The sequence below is a fragment of the Halichoerus grypus genome, chromosome 10 (genome assembly GCF_964656455.1).
Source record: "Halichoerus grypus chromosome 10, mHalGry1.hap1.1, whole genome shotgun sequence".
NCBI classification, from domain to species: domain Eukaryota; kingdom Metazoa; phylum Chordata; class Mammalia; order Carnivora; family Phocidae; genus Halichoerus; species Halichoerus grypus.
The window spans coordinates 96,494,379-96,520,559 of record NC_135721.1 but is presented as its reverse complement, the minus strand read 5'-3'; the positions used below and the strand labels follow the sequence as shown (position 1 = coordinate 96,520,559).

At 49.8% G+C, this 26,181-nt stretch overlaps 1 protein-coding gene across 3 annotated transcripts in view; it reads right to left on the bottom strand.

The window, feature by feature from the left end:
• The window catches only part of OVOL2 (ovo like zinc finger 2), a 28,939-nt gene extending 4,818 nt beyond the window's left edge, over positions 1–24,121 (bottom strand). The window contains exons 1-3 of one of the 3 annotated variants that reach the window (XM_078056885.1): positions 23,739–24,121; positions 21,309–21,529; positions 8,582–8,771 (exon numbers count right to left, since the gene is read on the bottom strand). In XM_078056885.1, coding sequence (XP_077913011.1) covers positions 8,582–8,771; positions 21,309–21,529; positions 23,739–23,943 — 616 coding nt within the window. In that variant the 5' untranslated portion in view covers positions 23,944–24,121. Of the gene's footprint in view, positions 1–8,581; positions 8,772–21,308; positions 21,530–22,201; positions 22,803–23,738 lie in introns of those variants that run through there. The other 2 variants (XM_036120495.2, XM_036120496.2) reach the window with 2 other exon arrangements.
• Between the last annotated feature and the right edge of the window lie 2,060 nt (positions 24,122–26,181).

The following is a 26,181-nucleotide window of genomic DNA, read 5'->3' as shown; positions in this document are numbered from 1 at the left end:
AGACACTGTCATGCAGCAGCCCCCCGGGTGACCCTTTCTGGGCTTGGGAACAAACCCCTGCCTCCTGGAATCCCCATCCCGCCATGAACTCAGGGGTGGGTGGGAGATGAAGGTGGCCAGAGAGGACCCCTGGGCAAAAGAGACTGATGCCAGGGCCTCCCCAACTTTGGGGACTCACCCACCTTAGCGCTCTGGAGCCAAGGCCAACCTTGTCCATGTCCGGAGGGGGATACTGGAACTGGAAAACACTACACCCTACCAGACATCATTAACCTACTGACACCACACAGCAAGAGTCCGAGGCCTCTAAAAACCCACACATCACACATCTGCTTCTCATCACGTGAGCCCATGATAGACGGCTGAACCCCTCCAAACCTCAGTTTCCTCACCCGTAAAATGGGGATAACACTCATACCCCCTTATTAGGCTGCTCTGGGGATTAATGGAGACACCACCTGCAAAGGGCCCAGCACGTATTCCGTACTCAGTGGATACAGCTCCGAAGAGTTTACAATCCAGCTTAACAGAACACGAATATGCTCTATTCCTCAACTGGCTGGTGGGCACATATGGAGTATTTGTCTTTCCATTGGCTCTAGATATGCACTTTTTGTATTTGCATGCACTTTGGGATGTATTGTTTATTTCACAGTGGGGAAAAAAAAGGGGATAATTGTTTTCAATGTGGTCAATAGGTGTCTGGTGGAGAGACCTCCTTCGCCGGCAACCCTTTCGAATGTTGTGCTTTATGGCCTCTGTGACCTCATCCAAAAAATACTGCATTGGGTTATGCAAAAGGATTTCTTCTCTTCAAATTTTCTATTCCTATTACCAAAATCAATCTTCATATCACACATCTCCAAAGAAAATTCTTCGCTACTGGTGCTTTCTGCTTGCTCTCCTTGCCGTAGCCACGAGCTGCACTACTGAACTTGATACAAACATGAACTTCAGCAAGAAGCTTTTTACAGGCCTCCTTGTGGGAGTGGGTATTTAGGGCAGCCTCCCTGGGAGGCAATGTGGCCATGCCCACCAAAGATCGCCATGTGTCTACCCTTTGGCCCCCTTTAGGGAAATTATCTACAGAAAGATTCACACAGGTAGACAAAGGATGTGTAAGAATATTCATGGTAGTCTGACATTTAAAAAAGGAAGGAAAGAAGGAAGGAAGGAAGGAAGGAAGGAAGGAAGGAAAGAAGGAAGGAAGAAAGGAAGGGAGGGAGGGAGGGAGAGGGAGGGAAGGAGGGAGGAAGGGGAAGGGAGGGAAAGAAAACTCTGAGAATGGAAACAAGTTCATCAGTTGGGACAAGGGGAAATCATGGTGCCACCAAATTTGAAATTGTCATAATCTCATATTAAAAAATGCTCTGACAACTATTAAAAAGAGGTATGTCTGCCCATGCAGATATGAAACGATGTCCGAGATATATATGACATGAGAAAAGCAATGTGTATTAACAACTTGGGGGGGGCGGAAATATTAAATGTTTGCTTTCAGGCGTGGAATTTTAGGGCTTGGCAGGGGGAGGAAGGCTTACTTTTTTTTTCTTTCACTTTTTCCCCTGTTCATATTATTTCTTTAGCTAAAAAGTAAGTCAAAATGAAATAGAGCAGTGACAGCCTGATGAGCGAAGGAGGTGATCCCACCAGACAGCCTTGAACTCCCTAGGGGTGGAGTTTACTTTCTTCTTTTTCTGCCATCTGCCCCAATCCAAACTTCTCCCAATCTGCATCCCCCCCCAGTCAATCCTTCCCTGTAGGCTCCACACAAAGACTCCATTGTTTCCTCTTCTTCAATCAAGATGGGATTTGTTTGCCTTCCAGTCCCTCTCAATGTGGCCCGATGGAAGATAAGGCCAGAGGGCGTCCCAACGGGTGGGGCAGATACCGAAGCTTGGGCCTGTGCCCCCTCCCCACTTCCCGGCGCTCGAAATCTGCTTTCCTCAGCTTCTTTCTCTGGAACTCAAGAAGCTTCCACAGGAATGCCAGGCGCCTTGACCAGACTCCTTTATTCCAGTGTCATAAAGTTATAACCAACATGGGTTACACCTCCTCGGCACAACCCCCTAAAGGCTGCACTGGGGACCCCACAGATGCGCATGCCCTTTTCGGCTGTTGACAGCGGCTTACACTTTCTTGTCTGCATTGGCTGGAGTCTCTGACTGAATAAGTAGCCATTTTCCAAACAAGAAAAGTAAGACTTTCAATAAATGCCGTACTTGTCTGAAGGGCCTGGCACATCTGGCCATACCAGCCAACAATGCCCAGGCCACACCTCACGCGCCGTGGCCTCGATGAATGTGGTTCTGCCTCTCCAACACGCGCCCAGGGCCCACTGGTGGTGCCGGCTCCCGAGCATGAGGTGGGGCCCTTGGTGCTCAGTCCGGCACATGCAAATGCCGGGTATTACGTTTTATTCTAGAATATGGATCCCATCCTACCCCCCCAACCCTGAAAAGCGAATCATTTCTTTCCACGGATGGCCATTCTTAGGATGCATCCCAGCTAGTTCAACCTAAACATTTAAACAAATCCAAAAGAATCTTCTCTAAAAACAGGCCCGTGATGTCTTCCACAGGCAGTGAACTGAATATACATTCATTTCTTTTTTTTTTTTTTTAGGATTTTATTTATTTATCTGAGCGAGAGAGAGAGAGAGCTCGGGCAGAGGGGGAGGGGCAGAGGTAGAAGCAGACTCCCACTGAGCAGGGAGCCCGATGGGGGGCTCGATCCCAGGACCCCGAGATCATGACCTGAGCTGAAGGCAGACGCTTAACCGACTGAGCCACCCAGGCGTCCCACGTTCGTTTCTTTAAAGCTCATGGCCCCCTCTCTCTATTTTGACAAGAATCTCCCACACTGGCCTCAGTGGTCCTGTCAACTCCACTTAAATAGAGCAGTTTCCTCTACTATGTGTGTAGTGGATGCTGCTGGTCCCTTTGCAGACCCCCTTTCTGAGCTAGTGCTTCATTCTGCATCTATCATGTGTGTGGGCCGCTAACAGCTCCCGGCTGTCCCCTTCTCCAAGGAATGGGCACTGGGCAATGAGTTTCCAGCCCAGGGAAGACGCAGCCCTCGGCTAATGTCTCACTGACACTGAAGTGTCCCCCACTTGCCTATAGTGCTGTCCACACCCAGAACCCCTGGGGGACCAGGCTGAGGCCACATCTCTGCTCACCCCCTGCCCTGCCCCGTCCTGCTCCCCACTCCCCTCCCTCCAGGTTTCCTCTGACCCCTCCCTTAAGAAATCTTTTTTTTTTAAGATTTTTTTTTTTTAATTTATTTATTTGACAGAGAGAGAGAGCACAGATAGGCAGAGCAGCAGGCAGAGGGAGAGGGAGAGACAGGCTTCCCGCTGAGCAGGGAGCCCGATGCGGGGCTCGATCCCAGGACCCCCGGATCATGACCCGAGCCGAAGGCAGCCGCTTAACCAACTGAGCCACCCAGGCGCCCCAAGAAATCATATTATAAGAATCACCATCTCAGAATCTGCTTCTAGGGAATCTGACCCAAGACAATCTGGATTGAAAATAGCCCCTTACTTGCTAATCTATTTTCACAAAATGTTACTTTTTGTGCATCAGTTTCTGTCTTCCAACCTTGAAATCAGATGTCATTTGACTAACATCCCCCCTCCCCATCACACACACACACACACACACACACACACTCTGAGTTACTTTTTTCTTGGTGAAGTCATCCAAAAAAAAAAAAATCTTAATCTTTTCTTTCATCCACTTGGATATTAAGGTAAGACATTTACAGACTCTGGTTTCCCTGGGCCTCTTTCAAGATGTCTCCTTGTGTTCTGAGTCTTTCCTTAGCTGCCCTGTCCCTCCTAGCACAGGACAGGAGGAGATGCGAGGGAAGGAGAGATTAATCCTGGCTCTCTACGCCACTCTCTCTGCCCACCTCATCGATACGGTAGCTATAATTCTCAAAAGAAGGGTCCTGCGCTCCCAGGAAGTCTTTAAATTAGTCAAGACCGGTCCAATCAGACTCTAAGCAAACACAGCCTTCACTCAACTGCTGTCTACTGTATCTGTGTTCACACATCTTTGCTTCTGGTCTAAATACGTTTACTTGCAATCGTTAATAACATAAATCCAAACTTCATGTCTTAATCAAGACCCAAACTCGCAGAATTCTGGTAAGATCTTTTGGAATCAGGGAGGTTGTTTACAAGAACCTTGAAAATGTTTGAGAACCCCAAAGTTTTGCTCTTTTTACTGACTAACCGTTTTGTGCAGAGCTGGAGAGATGGCAGGGCGGGCCCCTCCCACCAGGACGCCATGGCAGCCCCTCCTGCTGCGGGCGTGGCCGCATCCCCAGAGCCAGGAATCCTTTTCCCGTTGGCTACCGCCTAATTTGCCAGTAAGCCCTTTGCTCCTCCTTCTGGTCCCTTACTACCTGGAGGCACATCTCCAGCAGCAAATAAACCAGGGCAGGAAAAACAGGTTCAAGACATTTCCATAATTCTATTTGTTGATCACTCTAAGAGTCAAATTATGTTTGAAAATTTTTTAAATCATTACCTGTAGATTCGATTCGATCTTATAGTCAATGCTGTCCAACAAACATTAAAATGCAAGCCACTTTGTAATCTTAAAATGTCCAGTTGCCTCATTAAAATAAGTAAAGAGGGGCACGTGGGTGGCTCAGACGGTTAAGCGTCGGACTCTTTTTTTTTTTTAAAGATTTTATTTATTTATTTGACAGAGAGAGACACAGTGAGAGAGGGAACACAAGCAGTGGGAGTGAGAGAGGGAGAAGCAGGCTTCCTGCGGAGCATGGAGCCCGATGCGGGGCTCTATCCCAGGACCCTGGGACCATGACCTGAGCTGAAGGCAGACGCTTAACGACTGAGCCACCCAGGCGCCCCAAGTGTCTGACTCTTGATTTCGGTTCAGGTCATGATCTCAGGGTCGTGAGATCGAGCCGGCTGCGCGCTGGGTGTGGAACTTTCTTAAGATTCTCTCTCTCCCTCTCCCTCCGCCCCTCCCTCCCTACCCCACCCCAACCCCGCCCCTGCACATGCGCACTTTCTCTCTCTAAAAAACAAAAACAGGTGAAATTAATTTCAGTGATATATTTTGTTTAACCCAGTGTATTCAAAATATTACCATTCCAATGTGGAATCAACATTAAAAACCGAGATGTTTTACATTCTTATTTTGCATTAAATCAAAATCTGGTGTCGGTTTTACACTGAACACCACATCTCAATCGGACCAGCCACATGCTGGGGGCTCTGCGGCTACCCGTGGCCAGGGGCTGCTGTACCGGCCAGGACGGCTGCAGCTCTCCCCCTCCTAGATGCCTCCCCTTCATGGGGTAAACCGTGAGGGTCTTTAGGAAAGCACTAGGTGGAAGGCATTATGATTCACCAACTTCAGTAATTTCCAGCCCCTCTATGAGTCACTAGAAATGTCACCTTTGAGGAGTCAGAGATGGAGGAGCTCAGGAGTCTGAGATGCCGGCCATCTCCTTCCTTGCCCACTCTTGTGGGTATCTTGGCACCACTGAACACACACACTCAAGACTCCCATGCAACCTGCCCACCCCCAGGCTGCAGTGTGCAGTCTGTGCCAGGCCTGAGTGCCCCCTCACCTCACCTTCTTGCAGGGCAAGCAGGCTTCCAGAAACTGGAATGGGGCAGGCTGGTGAGGCCCCAGCCTCGGGGAGAAACCTGAGTGAGGAAGGCACTGGGAGGCAAAGGGGACGAGAAGGGGACTGACAAAATGGAAGACCATGAACTCTAGCACCAGCCGGTCTGGTTCCTGGCTCCACCACCTATGGTTATCTGACCTCCCTGAGCCTCGTCTCCTCATCCGTTACGTGGGGCTCGCTGACTCCTTCGGGCTGAGATAGCAGCCTAAGTGCTGAGGGCCTGGCATGGAGGAAAGTGACCACTCGTGGCTTGCTGCCATCTGAAGAAGCTGTGTCACCCTCTGTAGGGACTCCCAGCCTCTGCCAAGCCACCCCCCTCACTTGCTACCTCTTCTTGTCCCTAAGAGGACGCTGCCAACACCCTGCCCCCACCCCTGAGCCTTTCACTGGGTCACCTCAGTTCCAGCAAAGTCAGTGGCTTCCTGCATCTCTCTGCTTGAGGAGATTCCCCAGGAAACACCAGAGACCTGCAAGGAGCTGGGGGGAGGAGATGCCTAGGAAATGAGGGTCCCAGGATGGACCCCCATCAATGAGGGACAGGAATTACTGGATAAATACCCCAGCTTCCTCACCCCGGAGCAATTCTGCAGTGCATTCTACATGGTTCTTCAGAGGGTCCCCAGCGGGGTTGAGCCCCTGTTGCCCACAGTGATAACCTGCTCATTAGCTTGCTCTTATTGGCTGTCTTCCCCTCCCCATCTCCCCTCTGTAGCCCCTCACTGTGCTTCCTGAGATCATCTCTTCAAAAAACAGCTTACACCCAAATCCTTGGGTCAGGGTCTGCAACCTAAACCCACGGAGCCCCACCAGCCCACCACTCCCTCAGCATTCTCCTTGCCCCAACCTAGGGTGCCAGCCTAACCACACAGAGATCAAACTTTTACTGATTCACTGGTGCTAGGGACTAAAAAAGAAGCCTTACAGCCAGACCCGGGAGAGTTCACACTACATGATTCCATTTCTATTACGCTCAAAACCAGGCACAGTAATTAATGCTGTTCCAAGTCACACAAGTGGTGCCTCTTGGAGGGAAGAGGATAGTGACACAGGGAGGAGCGGTGACTTCCGGGGGCTAGACGTACGGTAGCCCCCCTTATCTGTGGGTTTGCTTTCAGTGATTTCAGTTACCCATGGTCAACCACAGTCCAGAAGCAGATGATCCTCCTGCTGACCTAGCTTCGGAAGGTCAGTAGTAGCCTAATGCTACGTCATTCAGCTCGCTTCATCTCATCACGTAGGCATTTTATCATCTCCCATCATCGCAAGAAGGGTGAGTATAGTATGATAAGGTATTTTGAGAGAGAGAGAGACAACGTTCACTTAACTTCTATTACAGTATATCTCTGTAAGTGTTCTATTTTATTATCAGTTCTTGTTAATCTCTTACTGTTCCTACTATATAAATTAAACTTTATCAGGTATATATATATATATGATATATAGGGTTTGGTACTACCTGTGGTTTCAGATATCCACTGAGGTCTTGGAATGTATCCCCATGAATAAGGGGGACTGCTGTATTCTGTTTTTTGATCTCGGTGCTAGTTACATGGGTGTGTTCACTTTGTAAAAATTCCTTAAACTCGTCAAACTCTACACTTATGATTTGTGTGCCCTTCTGGATGCATGCTACATTTAAATGAAAAATCCACTTGAGAAAAGGTATTTTAGAAGGAAAAAAGGAACTTCTAAGTATGCCAGTCCACTCTCTCAGATGGAGGACACTCTTCCCAGGCCGGGGAAACAGCTCCTGGCCAGCACTCTCAGAACACAACAGTGGGATAAGGGCTATACAAGAAATCTGAATACACAGGATCGGAGAAGGGCCCTGTGTGAGGACTGAAGAGCTGGGATCTCCATCCGGAGGGAGGAGTGGACACTGTCCTATTCCACCAAGATGCCAGAGGGAACCCCAAACTCTGAAAGGACTTGAGGATCAGGAGACAATCTATCGTAAATTCTATGAGGCTATAGAGAGAATGGGTCATGAGTAGGTTGGGGCCGAATGGTTAGGACAGGATGGGTTTACCTGAGATGAAATGGGATAGGACGGGACAGGATGGGGATTTGAAGATGGGACCCAGATTGTAAGGAGCTTACATGAAGTCCATGAAGATGAGGAGTTTGGATTTCATCTCACCCAGAGTTGGGGAATTTTCAGAAGGGAAATGGCATCCTTAGAACTATCCTCAAAAGATCCCTCTTCTGCGGTGTGGAACTGGGGGCCTCAGGGGGAGCCTAGAGGCCAGATGTGTCTAAATTAAAACAAATGACGCCTTAACCAGTCAGAAGGGCTGGAAGAGAGGCCAATGGGCACCCCTAGGATCCTCTGTGAATTGAGCTGGTAAGGACCCAGATCCATGCTTCATAGGTCTGGAAACTGAGGAAGGACCAAGGGGAGGAAGACACCTGCCAGCCTCACATAGGAGCCGAGCATTTCCTTCTCTTCGAGCTCTTAGGAGCTCATCCTGAGACTGGCTTACATCCCAACAAAGGAGCAAAAGACACCACCAGTGAGACCACAAGAATCCATTCCAGCAGTCAGCCAGATGATGGCTGAACTATGCCCCCGGGGAGCCTTGTGTCAGACTTCACAACTCTGAGGACACTTCCAGCCAGTGATGTGTCTCGAGGGGCCCTAGAACTTGGGCCATTACCACATCATACAGAGGCGAAAACAGCGTCAGCAAAGGGCCTTGCCTGGCCCAAGGTGACTCAGGGGGCTGGTGGCACACCCGGGAGGTGAGCCCAGATGCACTGGCCTCAGACGCCCCAACCTGCCGTCTTTCCAGAAATACCACACTGCTCCATGCTCCCGATGTGGTTCTCTGGTGGCCAAGGGGCAGGAGCTCCGTGGGCCAGAACCGCAAAAGCAAGCGCGAGGCCCACGCCCCCTCCCCTTCCTCACCTGTATGCGTGCGGACGTGCCTCTTCAGGTCGAAGGTGTCATTGAAGCCCTTGCCACAGAAGGTGCACAGGTGCCTCTTCACCTGGTTGTGGCACTTGAGGTGGCGGTTGAGCATGCGCTGCAGGCGGAAGGCCTTGCCGCACAGCTCACAGCTGTGGGCCGCGGGGTCGCTGCACGTGCCTGTGGTGAACTGGGACAGAGGGGGGTGTGTGTGAGGGCCCTGGGGCAAGCGGGCGCAGCCGGTGGGCTCAGCCCGGGGGGCACACCTCCCTGTGTGTCTCCAGGCTTGGCCAGGCTGGGGCTCCTGACCCCTACAACTTCCAAGCGGGTTTGGGAAGGAAATGGCTGGAAGCTCCTCCCCGCGTTCATTCCCCCCCTCCTTCCTCAGAACAGACTTCTGATTTCTGGGCACAATGGGCCCCAGCTGAACGTCTACAGCAAGTCACGGCGGCGGGACTAGTGGGCCAACAGCATATACCCCTTCTGTGGGGGAAGGGGGAGCCCTCTTCCTCCTTTGCTCCTTCCTGCTGGCCAGAACTCCAACAGCCACCCTGGACCATCGAGGGGAAGCCAGTGCTGAGGACGGGAGAGCAGAAAGAAAGGAGTCCAGGTCCCGATGAGGTACAGAGTCCCCGAAGACAGACACGGTCGATTCCTTCCTCCCTGTGCCTGCACGCTGCTCCATCCATCAGGAGATTGGAAACCCTTTCCTCTCCCCTGGGATCTGGGCAGGGCCTGTGTAAGTTCTAGGTCTTAAGACACTTTGCAGCTGGGGCGTCTGGGTGGCTCAGTCAGTTGAGCGTCCGACTCTTGATTTTGGCTCAGGGTCGTGAGATCGAGACCCACTCATTGGGGCTCCGTGCTGAGCAAGCATGGAGCCTCCTTGGGATTCTCTCTCTCCCTCTCTCTCTACCCCTCCCCCCACCAACGTGTGCGCTCTCTAAAAAAACAAACAAACAAACAAACAAAAACAAGAGGGAGAGAGACTATGCAGCTTCTACATGTTCCCTTTTGGAAGCCAGCTGCCATGTAAGACATCCAAGACCACCATGCCACGAGGAAGCCCAAGCAGCCATGAGGAGGGCAAGGCCACTGGGAGAGGCACCGAGGTGCCAGATAAAGCCTCACTGGGCCTCCCAGCCCAGCCCACAGCTGCCATCAGCTAAGTGACTCTGGCCAATGCCACCCAGGGTACAGCTACCTTGTTGGGCCATGCCCCAGCTCCTGACCCACCAAAGTATGAACTCCTAAAATGATCATTTCGGGAAGTGACTTGGTCAGGATCCCACAGCTTCATTCTCAGCAAAATAACCAAACCCCAGGCCCTGGGCTTCCAGTCCCATGGGCCCTCAACCATGTTTGCCGCCTCTAAGACAGAAACTTGAATCCATAATTAAATGGTGAAAAACACCAGAGCTGATATATTCATCAAAGTTTTCCTAGCTACCAAACCAAATCGAAGCTTGAGTCAATTGCTCTGCCATTTGTAAAAGGGCCTAATAACCTGATTTTCATACAAACATCATTAACAGGAAGAGTTGATCCTTGCCTGGCTCAACACCTCCATAGCCCCCAACACCCTTCCGCCTCCCCCCGCCCTCGGTATTGCCCTCCACTAAGTCCCAGCTCAAGTGCTCCCTCCCTGATGCAGCTTCTCCAATTACTGCAGCTTCTGCCCGAACTGTTTTCTGTAGCCCTAAGACCAGGGCCCTCAAGCCCCAGTGTGTGCACAAATCCCCCGGGGGTCTGATTCAGCAGGTGTGGTGGAGTCTAGATGCTGCATTTCTAGCCAGCTCCCAGGAGGTGCCACTCCGGCATGGACTGTACCGGACACATGAGGCTAGGGTATGGCCCTCACAGTTCAGTACGCTATTCCACTCGTTCCAGAGGGTTCCATCATGCACAGATGTCTCCTCAGTGTTCACCTCGTTTCCTCAAGTGAACGCCTTTGCAGAAGTCAGCAAGTGTTTGTGCACATTCCTGCCCCCCAACCCCCAAGCTCAGACTCAGGCCAGGGCACCAAGAGTGCTGATGGGCAGTGGCTCACAAGTGGCAAAATACAAAGAGACTTGGGGAAGGCACAAGACCCCAGAACACAGTTTTTCGGTCGGCCTCCTCGTCTGTTTGGAGCTTACTTTGTCTCAGCCGACATACGGAGTGCCCGGTCTGCAACAGGCCCTGTGCTCAGAGCTGGAGGCAGCACCGTCACCAGGATGGCTTGTCCCCAAGAAGCTGCCAGTCTAGTGGGGAAGCAGACCCATCAAAAGGCCACTGGTATCTAAGAAGCTCCGGGAGCAATGGAACCTCGGAGAGGCACCTACCCCAGACGGAGAGTATGAGGGAAGGTGCTTCCGAGGAAGTGAGCTCACTCCTCAGCCAGGCAAAGATGAGAGGAAGAGAAGGGCAACGGCAATGAATATTCCAGAAGAGGGCAATGGGCAACAGGGAGACTGCGTGTGGTTCCACATGGCTAGCCTGAACCCAAGAGAGCAGTTAATGAAAAGAGCTGGGGTAGCAGGGCAGGGCAGCGTCCTCCTTGGGGCTCTACCTTGGGGCCCTAAAGAAACTCAGTTCTATTCAAAAGGCAGAGGGGCCACTGGAAGGCACACAGGAGGATGGCCTCAGGAGTTGGGGTGTTGACCCAGTGGGTAGCCACCCTGGGCCTCCAACTGCTCAAAGCCCACCTCTGTGTCCTCCAGAGGGGTAGGGCCTGGTCCTCGTCCTGAGGGAGACCCAGCTGAGCCCAAGACTTTCTTATTTCTGTCACCAGGATGGGGCAGGTCTTTTCTCCTTGCCTGGAAGTCCCCATTCTGGGCATTGCAGCCCTTGAAGGGATGTAAAAAGACTAAATATGACCCGGGGTGCCTGGGTGGCTCAGGTCATGTTGCAGGGTCCTGGGATCAAGTCCCGAGTCGGGCTCCATACTCAGCGGGGAACCTGCTTCTCCCTCTCCCTCTGCTCCTCCCCACTGCTGGTGCTCTCTCTCTCTCTCTCTCTCTCTCTCTCGTGCTCTCTGTCTCAAATAGATAAATAAAATCTTAAAGAAAAAGAAAAAGACAAATATGACCCAAGTCTTGGCAAACCGAATACCTGGAGTTTCTCAAGGCCGAGTCTACACAGGAGAAAGGTCACTGAGAGCTGGTGAATGCCTAATAAAACAGAACACAGACAACTGACCCATGTAGTTTGATTAAGAACATGCAAAAAGCTAGAACTCTTCCTGCAGAATGTTCTTAAGGACTTGCCAACTTAGAGTCCAAACCTGAACTCCTGTTTACTTTAAGCCTTTTGGTAAATTCCTATTTTTAAAATGCTCTGCATGTAATATGGATACCTTCTATTACAGTCCAGGATGAAAACCTCAAATCACTGGCATTATTTTGTTTGAAAAGAGTAAAATCTTGAAGGGTAGAGAGAAAGGAGGTTAGTGACAACTTAAGGGAGTACAGGGCCAATGGATCATCTGACCAAGATACAGAAAGCCTTTTAACACAGGGGAGAACATGAGAATGGGGGAGGAGACTGAGGACTAAGCAGTTTTCCTCTGGTTTTCTTGTAACAAAAATAGAAATTCTCCAAGTGTACGTCAACATAGGCAAATTTTCCATTTCTCTCCATCTTCATATACATCCCCATTCCACAGGATGGCAAACTGAGCCAGCACCAAGGGGCTCATTTAGGGAATCCATGAAGCACTGTTTGCCACCTCTCTCTATCTGTGACCAACCCAGCACCCGGATATTAAGGAATTATATTTGAAGGCTTAAAAGGGCCTTGTTGAAAGATGTAAAGTTAATTAAATGGGAAAAGACCATGGCCGATGAAGCCAGCTTCTGCCAGACTATTTCAATCCTCAGAAAGGAAGGACTATTTGTAGGATAAATTCCTAAATGTGAAATTTATCCCAGAGTATATTTCACATGGCAGGTGCCCTGAAATTCTGTCTGCAATGGCAAAAGACCAGGAACTACCTATAAGTCCATCAATAGGGGCTTTAAAAAGATGGTAGAACCATATAATTAAAGCATCTAGAAAAAGGAAACAGTGTCAGCTGTCAGACATGTGATCCAGCCCAGTTAAGCCCCCAGAAGATGCCAGTCGGCTGCCATTTGACTGCGACCACGAGAGAAACCTCAGGCAAGAACGGCCCAGCTAAGCCCAGTCATTCCACAGAACTAGAATATAGAATAATAAATTAGGCTGCTTGGGGCGCCCGGGTGGCTCAGTGGGTTGGGTGTCTGCCTTCGGCTCAGGTCATGATCCCAGGACATCCTGGGATTGAGCCCCTTGTCGGGCTCCCTGCTCAGCGGGGAGTCTGCTTCTCCCTCTCCCTCTTCCTCTGTCCCTTCCCCCCAACTCCGTGCTCGCATTGTGTGCTCTCTCTCTCGCTCAAGTAAATAAATAAAGTCTTGGGAAAAAAATAAATTAATAAATGAGGCTGCTAAATGTGGGGTTATCTGTGAAAGTGCAATAGGGAACTGGAACAGCAAGAGATGTATCACATTCTCTCCAGAGCACGAGGCCTGCCACATTTCCTAATGTTCTCTCCCAGGATGGGCTGCAGGATACAGACAACACATCTGATTCCTGGAATGACATCCCACGGGCCAGAGCACCAGCAATACCCTCCCCAGGTCACTGGGCCATCTTTACAATGTTTATACAGGTTTATATCTAACACCTGACCTCCTACAGTTCAAAATAAGGTTAACCAATCATACCTTGTTACTCCACTTTGAAGTAGTAGACCAAACTAGTTACATCTTGGCCTTCTTGGTTACAAAATGAACAGACAAGGAATGCTGAGGATCAAATAAAAACCTATACCTTCCATCACCCACTTGTGGGATGTCATTTAATATCTCTGCACCACCATTTCCCACGTGTTAAGTATGATAAAATGGCGGGGCACCTGGCTGGCTCAGTCCGTACAGCATGTGACTCTTGATCTCAGGGTCGTGAGTTTGAGCCCCACACTGGGTGTAGAGATTACTTAAAAAAAAATGAGGGGCACCTGGGTGGCTCAGCCGGTTAAGCGTCTGCCTTCAGCTCAGGTCATGATCCCGGGGTCCTGGGATTGAGTCCCTTATTGGGCTCCCTGCTCAGTGGGGAGCCTGCTTCTCTCTCTCCCTCTGCCTCTTTCTCGATCTTTCTATCTCAAATAAATAAATACAATCTTTAAAAAAAAATGATAAAATGGTATTAGATGAGCCATCTTCAGCAGTATGGAGATCTAAGGGCAGAGTCTTTTTTCCTTTTTCTTAAGTTCAAGCCCTGCTCCGCCACTTACAGTCTGTGGGGAGTAGGCAGGTTACTCCCCCTCTCTAAGCCTTAATTTCATCACCTGTAAAATGTGGACAGTATCTATATTTGCCTCTCAGGATTGTTAAGGAATTAAATAAGAAAAGCTAGTAAAAAGGACCTGGAGGAGGCGCCTGGGTGGCACAGTGAATCAAGCCATGAACTCGGTTTTGGCTTTCAGCTCCAGTCACGATCTCAGGGTCCTGAGGTCGCCCTGAGTCCGGCTCCATGCTCAGCGTGGAGTTTGCTTAAGACTCTCTCTGCCCCTCCTGATTGTGCTCTCTCTCTCTTTCTCTCTCAAATAAAATAAATAAATCTAAATAAACAAACAAACAAACAAAGGACCTGGAGGTCAGTAACTCGTAACTCATAGACCAGATCCAAAGTTCTGTGATCCTGAATAAAAGGTAATTGGTCAAAATCTCTTGTTTCTCTGTTGCCCTTTTGAATTTCTCTCTCTCTGATGGAAAAAAAAAAGGGAACTAACCTTCAGTGTGAGCTGCCAACCCTCAGTCCTTCATCCACGACTCTGAAATCCAAACAGCTCTGAAAACCAACATTCTCACATATCTCCCTTTGGCAATACAAGTGGGCCCGAGCAGACACGGAGCTAGGCAGACTTCATCCCATTTGGTGTCAATATTCATGTGTTTTGATACGAAAATTACTAATGTGTTTAATTATAGGGTACTGCTCCAGACCTGCTGGGGGTGGTATATACACCATGCTACCTTCTGGAAAAGCTTAACAGTTTCACCCCGAATCCAAAATTAACACTTCGCAAAAGGCTTATTAATGAAATGGGGGAGCTACCATGGATGGTGGGAGGTGACATCAGTCTGGGGATTCATTCAGGGCAAGAAAGATGAAGAGAGACTGAGTGATTCTCCAACCCCATGGCTGGGGGGCGCTTTCTTGCTTGCTGTCCTGTTTTCTGCAGGATCTCGACTTTCATTTTAAAAAACACACAGGTTTCCCTCTAGTTCTTCTAAAAAACAGGTCTTTGCAGCAAAAACAAACCGATCATTGTAACAGGGCTGTTGAAAACTGCAGGAGTGTCTGGGGAGGTAGGGACTTTGGCTGGCCCTCTGACCAACTTCAAAGCTGGCTAAGGTCACTTACCTGTCAAACTTCTAAAGAAAAAAAAAAAAAATCCTTTATTTTCTGTTGATGCTTCCCCCAGACAAGTTTATTAAATTATTAATGGCCCTATTTCCTGTGGCAGAGTACCGTGAAGGTGGTGGCCATTTGGATAAGATTTCCATTGACACATTTGCTATGCTTCAGCATTAAAACATGCTAAGCAAGGGGCACCTGGCTGACTTAGTAGGTAGAGCATGGGACTCTTGATCTTGAGGTCATGAGCTAGAGCCCCATATTGGTCATAGAGATTACTTAAAAAAACAAAAAAACAACAAAAAAACAAACAACAACAACGACAAACAACCATGCTAAGCGTATTGCCCGATTCCCTTGGGATAAAAAATTCCCTCCTGGTCCCTGTACCACTCACTTCTTTAGGGTTCACAACTCCACTATATGGTAGAATGGAGAACCTTTTCAAATGCAGAGATAATGAAGAGAATACAACCTTATAATCCAGAAAAAAACTGAGGCTCCAAGAGAGCTAAACTGCCCTTGGTCACATGACTTGTAGGTGCCCACACTGAGATTTTGGATGTGGCCTGTTATCTGCGAAATTTGTGCCTACACTTCCCCTAGACAGGTCCATGGATCTGGGCATGATGTGGGGGAGAGAGAGGGGATGAATCCTATTGTTTGTCTCATATCATGGTAAGCAATAGCTTCATGTCAGACCGTCAACGCTAATGGCTGAAGTGTCAAAGACACCTCCCACAATGCAATACAACAAGCCTAAAAGGATCCTTGGGTTGGACTTTGCTACTAAAAACTGTGTCAAATTCAAGGAAACCCCTCTGGGCTTTCCCCTTCTTTCCTTGAAAATGAGGGGATTGGACCACACAAGCTTTAAAGGTCCCTGTAGTGAATCCTATGGATGGACACTCTTCTTAGCATCTCTTCCTACTTTTTTCTGGTGGGCCTTCCTGTGCTGCAGAGGCTAAAAAGCTACAAACTACATTTCCCAGACCCCCTTGCAGCTGTGGGTTTTAGATGTGACTTGGGTTCCACCAATTTACATGCACTATCAGGAGATTTGAATCTGGGCCTGAGTTAAGTGGACAGAGCATCACGATGCGGGAGCAGGCACCCGGAGAGGCAGTCGGCTGTAGCTCCCTTAATGGCCCAGTTCTGCAGTGTGGCTCTGGGATTATAGCCTGGTCTTTCTTTAGTCCATTCATTACCCTATCATTAACCATGCTCAGCTGAAGCTAACTACCATGGATTCTGTTGTCTACAACTAAACCCACTTCACCCATGCTCAAAGTAAAAGCCAGTGCAATTAACACTTATATGGTTCTCCTCTTTTCCCCCTCTTAATTAATTTAGGCTTTTTTGAGCATCTATTCCAGGTATTTTCCAAGATCTATGTTTCCTTCTTGCTTCCTATTTCCTTCCAAATGCTGTCATTTACATCCAGGGACGGCTGACCCCTCCCCCCCACACCTGTATTTCTGTTCTATGTTGACCTATATCCTCCTATGAGTCAGGCATTACTGTACCAGATGCTGGGGATACAAGCCCAGCAGGAACGTTCCCTGCCATCGGTGGGTCTAGAGTCAAGAAGAGGAGGAGTCTGGTCAGCCAGACGTCAGGCACATGGTCGTGAGTTACAATGGGGGCGGGGGTGAGGGGCAGCCAATTCTGCCTCAGGAGATAAAAGACAATAGGCAAGGAGTTAGGGACAGAGCTTATGTTCTCTTCCAAATATCAAATGGATGGGTTTTTAAAAACCACTTAAATCATGATTCACAACAATATTTTAAAAATAAACAAGTTGGCCATCGCTGTAGAATTCTGGTGAACCAACAGATTAGCTTGAAAACTGGTAAATAAAGGGAATCTTATTTGGCCTTTCCTAAATGAACTGCCTCACTGGGAACCAAACAGCAGGTGAGGGGAAATATATCTCTATACAAGAGTATCGGCTAAGAAATGAAGGACAGAATATCACAACCCCTAATAACCTAAAATATTTAGACCCTGAGTATCAACAGCGGCTCATATCACAAATATCGTGCACTTCCTGATGTTAGTAGATGACCCTCCCCCTGACATATTTTTTAGCTAAAATAAATACACCTGAGCAAGCATCTAAAGCAGTGTTGTCCAATAGAACTTTCTGCAATGACAGAAATGTTCTAATCTGCACTGTCCAATACAGTAACCACAGGTCTCATGTGGTTACTGAGCACCCGAAATGTGGCTCGTGCAACTGAGGAACTTAATTTTTAATTTGACTTAGTTTAAATTTAAATAGTCACATGTGACTTTGGCTACCAGAGTGGGCAGTGCAGATACAGACCCAACTACCCGTCTAGAGAAAACACAGAAGACCAAGGAGCGTTAGACTCCGTGCTGATGCATTCCTCAAAATCCAGATTGTTAGCAACTCTCCAAGCAAATTACTCATCTCTTCAATAATTAACTTGTAAGGACATGGAAAAGAGATGGAGGGAACATGGACAAATTATGAAAGAACTGAAAGACATGTCAATCAATTACAATGTGTAGACATTGTGTGGACCTGATTCAGCAAACTGAAAAAAGTATGAATTTATGAGACGATTAGCAATGCGAACACCGCTCTTAATGTAGGTGTGATCATGTATTTCGGCCTTTATCTACTACAGGCACATTCTGAGGTATTTATGGTTGAAGTAATATGATAAATGAGATTTGCTTCAAAATCACGTGTTGGGGATGGGTAGGGGTTGGATGGGCAGGAATAACCATGGATTACTGGTTGTTGGGGTGGGTGACAAATGATGGGAAGAGGAAAAAGACTACTGCATGTTCCTACGTCTGGCAGGACTCGAAGACTTGGACTACAGAGCCAGGTAAAAGACCAAAAATACTTCAGAAGGAATTCTACACTCAATTCCTTTTGAAGTATCCTTGGGAGAGGCCAAAGGACGAGAACAGAAGGAAAAAGGGAGAGAAGACAGATTCACCTGCTACTCTACACTTACACCTGGGTCCCACCAGCCACTGAGCCAGGAAGGTAAAATGTCCGCCAAGTAACTGATTTAACTTCACAGTTACTTAGTTTCCAATAAGCCTTCAAAGGAAGGGCAATGGTGATCAGGGTTTCTGGGGGTCTCTGCCCCGCAGCTGGAGTCCTGTGAATGGGACCAGCACAAAAGAGACTTAAAGCCACCTGGATCTGTCACTACCGCCTTCTTAGATACACATGATCTCTCCACCTCAATCTGTTTGGAAAATTACTGAATCCTCAGCAGTAAAGAGACAATTTAGTAAACTGCCCTGAGGCACACAGTCATAGGCAGATAGGCTGGAAAAGGCCAGTTTCCTAACCAGCACCTACAACTCCTTTCCAGAGCCACTCACCAGCACGGCCGGATTGGCAAATCCCTTGTCCCCACTGTAGGCAACAGAATATTGGACCTTAAGGAAACCTGCCATACATAACTTTTAGCTAACTCCCTACTGGCAGTTTACACATGCACAAAAGTGCTAGACACTCTGCACCCCTCATTTCATCTAACCAACCCTTCTGAGAGGCCGATTCTATTGCTTTTCCATCTTACAGGTCAGGGAAACGAAGACTCAGGACAGATAATGTATCCCTAATACAGCTGGTAAGATGGACCCAACTGAGGTCTTCCTTCTCAAAACCCTTCCAGAACCCCTCCTGTGCCTGTGCAGGAGCATCCACACCTCTTGGCTCGGCCCCTTCATCATCTCACCCTGGCCCAGCTCCTCAACTCCCACTCTTCTCTCTGACCCTACCAGGTCCATTTTCCATTTTCAGGCACTAGGACTTTGAGTCCTTTACCTACTCAAGCTTCAGGCTCAACCCATGCCACTGCCCTAAAGCCCGCCTCTCCCTCTTCTCCACTGCCCTCAAATCCACACCAAGAAACCTTCCCCGGCTCAGAATGTATTACATCTTTGCTTGTGCTTTAGCATTCCCTTTGCTGTAACAGAGTTAATAATGTTTGTGTCTCTCCACCAACCCATATAATTCTAGCTAGAGCTAATGGGCACCTACCACGTTCCTCTCTTCACTCATTTATTATGTTTACCACTCTATAAGGGAGGTATCATTATTATTCCCATTTCACAGACAAGGAAACTGAGGCCCAGAGGGATTAGCAACCTGCCCAAGATCAGGCAGCTAAAAAGTGAGCCTAGAGGCTTAACTGTTACTGTCAGATGATTCTAGAACACCAGGCAGGGAACATCTTTATCTCCTGGCTGCCTAGAACACAGCAGGCACTCCATGATGTTAGATGGGACGCTGCCTCTCTGCGGGGCACTGGCTCAAACCTGCCCCTCCCCTAGTCCTGAGCCAACTGCTCAGGGGGTGTCTTGAAGTCATTCAAACTCAGTCATTATGCATCGTATATGGGCCTCATACTGGATTGGCATTCCTTTCCTTCTGGTTAAGAATTAAGAGAGCAGCAGGTTTTGCATAGAACTCTAGAATTAGGAAATATGCTAAGTCACAGGCGATTTGGACAATCATTTGAAAACGGCCAATACCACAGAAGATAATTCTGGAGGCTTGGAGTATCTTAATACCAAAATGTCTCCTATTTTCAGATGGAGGCTGAGAGGGAAAAGGAATCTAAACATCCTCAGTAAATAAATGGAACTTCTCTGGAAGCTGTGCTAAGGTTGAGGAGCTAACACTATACCCCATCCCCCAGCCCAGGGGCAGCATGTAGGCAAGATCATAGAAATAAGATTGTGGTTTATTTATTCCTTTAATCCAGGGATCCATGGGGCTGTTTGCCTGGGACAAGAGACAGCTCCTCAAATGTTGGTTAAGGGAGTGGATCTTTCTTCCCTGCCACTTTCTTCCCAGGCTAATCTGGGAAATTGGGGGACAGAGGGGCAAACTGACTACAGTCAATCCCAAAACAACGTTGCAATTGTCCTTCCAGCCTGGTGATAAATATGCAAGTGGGACACTTTGTAGAATTTCCTGGAGGGCAGAGCTACCAGCCTCAGGCAAACTGTCCCCTCCCACTTAACCCCATCTGGCCCAGAAAAGCCTCAGGCCAGCTGACTTTGAACCTCAGCAGTCAACTTTAACACCAAACAGCTTGCGCCGTAGCAACCTTTAAAGATGTCTTTCCAGAGGATTTCGGCTCCAGCCTCTAGCCTCAATTCATAACCAAATGCACCCTAGCCAGCTCCCAAGCCAAACCCCAGGAACCAGTAATATGCATAGGGAGGGATGGCCTCGCCCAGGAAAAGTAACCTAGTCTTACCCAATCCACAGCAAACACTAGAGTTCCTCCTCCCCATCCCCCCATCCCCCGCCTGGGCAGCAGGGCTGCAGGACCGCCCTGGCGCGCGCAAGAATTCTCGCCCACCACCCAGGGCCTGGAGCCCGCAGAGTCCCACCAGGCTAGGAAATGGGGTCATGTGATTCCTAAAACACCACTCCCTGGCTCCAGCTGACTAAATCAGTGGAATGAGATTCCTTAATCTTGCGGGTAACGGATACATTTGAGCAGGCGATCATGGAAGTTCTACCCAGAAAAGCCAGATGAATGTCCCGATATGATGTCGCGTACAATTCTAGAAGACTTGGGGGGGGGGGTTGAAGAATGATAATGCAGGGTAACAAACACTCCAACCCACTGGGGGCGGGGCACTGAGGCAGTTTGCAGTTGAACCCCTTTATCCATCAGTTTAATTCAAGATTTGAGAGAGATGACCAATTTAAAGTGCCCAGCACAGACCTGCAGTCTAACGGGCACTCCATAATTGTCAATGGGAAGAGCTGTTATTGTGAGAGGTCCACTGTGTGCCAAACTGTCGCCACTGCCTCCAGAACGCAAGGAAGTGTGTGAAACTCGGAATTCGCATAGCGCTAGGAATGCGCCGCAGAGAATGGAATTCCTGAGAGCCTGGGTCCCTCCTTTCCGAACCCGGGAACCCCGACGGCCTGGTGATTCTTCAGGCTCTGCACACAGAATGGGCTGCTGGAGGGAGGAAGCTGGGCCTGGGTCTTTTAGGCAGTTCCAGAGGCCACCCCCGCGGACCGTGCGGGCTCAGGAGCCGGCCTCCAGGGCTCAGCGGCGCCGGCCGCTGGTTACCCAGCAGACAGGAGGACGCGCAGAGCCGCCCTGGCCGAGACCCAGAGGCAGGTGCAGGAGCGGCGCAGAGGGCGCGCTCGGTGCCCGGGTGCCTGGGTGCCCGGGTGCCCGGGTGCGCGGGCGGGCGCGGCAGGGAGGGGCGCGGGCTCCCGGAGCCCGACGCCAGGGCGTGGTGCAGGTGGCGCCGGGGGGCAGAGTCGACACCGTACCTTGATTTTCGACCTGGCGACCGGGCGCTGCATCGCCGCCAGGTGTCCGCCCGGGCCCTCCGCTTCGCCGGGCTCGGGGATTTCGCGCTCGGGGGCGCGCGGGGACGAGCTGCTCTCGGCGCCTCCAGGCTCCCCCGCGCTGCTGCTGCCGCCGCTGCTGCTGCTGCCGCCGTCGCTGCGGCAGTCCTCGGGGGGGTCGTGGAGCAGACGGCCCAGGCCCACTGCGGAGGAAGGGGCGGCGCCCCGACACACAGACACGCGGCGTCAGGCCCGGGCGTCCGCGGCAGTTTGACCTGCGGGCGGTGCCGCCGCCGCCCCGCCCTGGACCTGGGCACCTGGCCAAGTGGGCAACACGCGGGGGTGGGCGAGCGGGTCCCCGGCTGGGCCTCCGGAGCGAGCACGGGGTTCGAGGGGCGGCTCCTCGGTCCCAGTCCCCGCGCCCACAAGGAACCGAGGGCCTTCGGCGGCCGCGGACCCCGCGCGCCAAGTTTCCTCTCTCTGGGATAGGGGGTTAGGAGTCTGACCTCAACCCACCTAGCCCGAGGGGCTGACGGATCCTGGTGCGACCCCATGAGGACATGGGACTGAGAGTAACCCCTACCGGCCTTCCGTCTCCCCTCCAGGTTCACCCCGGCCCGCGCGGCAGCCAACGGTCCCGCCGCCGGGCAATTACGGGCGCCCACTAGGGGGAAGGGGGCGCAGGGCGTCCCGGGTTCCCCAGCCTCTCACTCTCGGTCTTCCCGCTCCTCAAAGACCCCCCTCCCCGCCCGCCCCGAAAGAGGGGGGCATGTGGTGGGGAGTCCAGCGCCCGCCGAGGAGCCGAGGGGACCCGACCACCCCTGCCCCCACCCCACGAGTCCCGCGCCCAGGCCCGGCCCCCGCGCGGCGCTCACCTGGGATGTAGGTGTCTGCCCTTTCCTCATCCGGCAGCTCATCCCAGCTGCGGACGGAGACCCCCGGGCTCCTCCTCTTCACCAGGAAGACTTTGGGCATGGTGTGGCGCCCCCTCCCCGGCCGGCGGCCCCCTCCTCCCTGCTGCTCCCCGCTAGAAGCTGCGGCAGGGACTCGGTCCCCGGCTCCCGGCGGCCAGAGCCCACCTTCCCGCCTAGCCTGCCCTCTCCCTCCGCCCCCCGCCGCGGCGCGGCCCAGGCCTCTCCCCCGCACGCCCGGCGACTCCCAGCCTCCAGGCTCGGCGACACCTATGCCTTAAATCGCGGGTGAGACCACGCCGAGGAAAAAGTTTCATAAGGTGGAATAGAAAAGGCACCAGGAAACTTGGGAGTGAGCATGCGCCCTGCAACATAACGGTGTCAACAAGCTCGCTACCTGTCCGACCGGTTCCGGCGGCCGGGGCTGCCTGTTCCAGCCCTTCCTTAGGCATGAATGTTTGCAAAAGAATTTAACGTCTGATTCTTCCCCCCCCCCCTCCCCTTTTTAAAAAGGGAAGAATGTTTTTTAATCAACCTCTCGCCCCAGTCCCCATCACATGCACCTCAGGGCAAACTCTGAGAGGTAAGCCGCCAGGTCCGCTTCCCAGGGCATCCATCCTAAGAGTTGGAGCTTCCTGCGAGTTGCACCCCCCCTTCCCCGCCCCCAGGTGGATTTGTCTCCGACTGGCAAGCAAGAAAATGGCTCAGTTCCTCCGGACTTGGTGGATGGTTTCCGCGGCTGGCTGAAATCTCGGCGGGCGGAAAGTGGAGGCGGCGGGGAGACTCTCCAGGACTCTGATCTCGTAAAGGGGGGAACTTGGGGGCTTAGGCTCCCCATCATTTACAACAGACCCCCAAATAAACACAGTAATAATAAAATTTAGAACACGTCGTTATTGATTTGTGCCATACAATCTAGGAAAAACAAGTCGGCTAGCTCTGCTAAAGCAGCTTCCACCCCAAGACCTACCACCCCAAGAGCCCCATCAACCCAAATAAACACACAATGGAAACAAAAGCCAAGCGCATGTTATGCAAACGCGGCTTCGTAACAAATTCCTTATCCTTGCCCACTCCCATTATGGTCTCCCCATAACCTCCCGCTCCCCAAATTCCGAGGCTGGGAAATACGTCTCCCAGTTAAGTGAAGTTGGGCTGCTACTGGGGAGGTGGCTGGAGAGCTTTGTATTTATTTTTGGTTTTGGCTTTTCCTCTCTGCCTTTATACCTGGAGGGGGAGTTGGGAGAGAAGGAAGAGGAGTTGGTAAGAGAAAGATGCCAAGTTTCAAAGGGCAGCCGTGCCTGCATTTGGGGCGCGCGCGCTGTCCCCCTCACGGCCGCTGCTCGGGTGCGCCCGGGGACGCGCAGAAGTGCCTGCACCGCTGCGGTGGGCGCACCCCTCCCGTGGGTGGTCAGACTTGCGCGGGCTCCGGGGGCTGTGCAGGGGCGCGTCTCGCCTGGAGTTCCCTGGCGCCCGCAGCTCGCCCATCCGCCAGACTCACCTGTCTGTAACCTGACCCGCTGCGCGCCCAGCCCACAGGGCCGAGGAATCAACACAGCGGTTTTCCCTGTCCTCTTCCGCCCTGGAATGGCCCTTGGGGACACAGCAGCCTGGTAACGGATTTCTCGGCTCGGCGGGAGTACTCTCCCCGCGCACGGAGAGGGGGCGCAGCTCTCCTGGGTCTGAGAAGGGAAGAGAAGCGCCATGCCTCAGGGTCTGCCCTCAAGAGGTCACCCTCTCCTGGCTCAAGCCTGTCTGGACTCCAGATTTTCTGAGAACAATCAACTAAGAATGAAAAAGACTTTGATCCGGTTAAGCCCGGAGTGGAGAAGGGAGACATTTCTATAGCGGCACAAGGAAACGAGGCTTCTTTTTAGTCTATGAGGCTGATGGCGCAGCTTCTGGGAGAATCTGAGAATGTATTTTTATCTACCAACAAACGGAAGATTTTCTAGAAAGAAGGAGCTTGGTTGAATGAAAGTAAAATAAAGTAAAACTACGAAATCACAGAATTGCCTCCCATCTCATAAAAATTTTTTAAAACTTTCCTTCGTTCAAAATTCCTTATATTTCGAAAAAGCCAGTCAACCCCATTAACAGGTTTTTTTTTTCTTTTATTGGATTTCAGATCAATGAGTGCCTGAACTACTTTGTCCTTTATGTGAAAAGAATATTAAATGACAGAATATAAGGCTAGAAACCTCAGATTCGGGATGAAAATTAACAGAAATAACTACACTTTTTTTCAAGGATTGTTGGATGCACACTTACTATGATATTTGCTAGCTGTTTCTTTGGGAGAAAGGAATTCTAATGTGTTATCTTCCTCTCTCTCTCTCTCTTTTTCTTGATCGGACTTGAGGGGGATTTATCAATATTAACATTTTCAATGTTTTGTTTTTGTTGACTTTATTTTATGATTAGTTTTCTAAGTATTATGAGGAGCTGATAGAGCATCCCCTAAAAGTAGAATAAGAAATAAGCTCAATTCTTTAAAAATCTCAAAGCTGGTAGTTGAAAGAAACAGAAGTCCTGATCTGGCCCACATCCTGCCCCCCACCTCTCCACTGAGAGGATGGGGTGGCCCTCCCTAGAGTCCTTAGTAGGTGTGTGTCCAGCCCTGCTTGAATCTTTACAGGGCTGGGAGCTCACTTTTTCAAAAAGCAGTCTATTCTGGTGAGGTGACAATACGGTTAGAAAGCTTTTCCTTCTGCTTTATGGAAGTCTGTTTCCGCGCATTTCTATCTCTCCTCTGCATTCTGCCCTCTGGGGCTGCTGAGACTCCCTCAGCCTGTGCCCCCTTTCCCTGGTAGTTCTTCAAATGCGTGAAAACAGGCATGGGTGTTCTCACTTAAGACTTCTTTTCTTCAGTAATATGTTGTCAGGTTGAAAATAGGTGCAAACCAGCTCAGTGGCATCATTAGAGGATAAGGAGAGGTTAGGATGATGGGGAAATGGTCCTAAAAAAATTTTTTTTTTTACTTTTTACTGAAGTATAAAATAGTGTTTTAAAAAAAGGCACAAATCATAAGTACACAGCTTGATCAAATTTTACAAAAAAATTGTAGGAGACAGCACCCCAGAACGAGACCAAGCTGCCTACTCTCACCACTCCGCTTCACATGAGACCGGCTTTTTTGTGGGTACAGTAAGACAGAGAAGAGGAAATAAAGGTATAAGGGTCATAAAGAACAAAAGCAAAATTATCATCATTTGTAGTCAGTATGATTAGCTACGTGGAGAACAGAAGAATCTACAGATAAATGATTAGAATTAATAAAAGAGTTTAGTAAGGTTATTTTACAGAAAAATCTCTGTGTGTGTCAGTTGCATGTCTAAATGTCAATAACATTTAGAAATCTCCCCAAAGTCATCTGTGGATTTAATACTTCAAAAAAAAGATCTTTTTGTGAGAATGACGAACTTGTTCTAAAGCTTATAACCAAAACATTCCTGGAGAACAAGGTGTATAGATTCATTCTATCAGATATCAATAGTAATTAAAATAGCGTGACATTGGTGCACAGATAGACTGCCAGTGCAGAGTAGAGAGCCCAGGAACAGACCGCACACATGTGGACTTTTGATTTATGAGAGAGGGCATTGCAGAGCAGTGGGGGAAGATGTGAAATGGGAATGACTGGTTATGCATTTGGGGAAAAATAAAGGAAATTGCATAATGCATACACATATCATCAATTTCCAGTGGACTAAACATTTAAATGTGTATGTGTATACATATGCATAGATAAATAGAGAGATAATGGAGAATATCTTTATGACCATAAGATAGAGCAGAACTTTATTTATTGATTGATTGATTCATTCATTCATTCATTTTTCTTATTGAAGTACAGTTGACACACAATGGAGCAGAATTTCTTTTTTTTTTATTTTTTAAAAATTTATTTTATATTATTTAAATTCAATTAACATATAGTGTA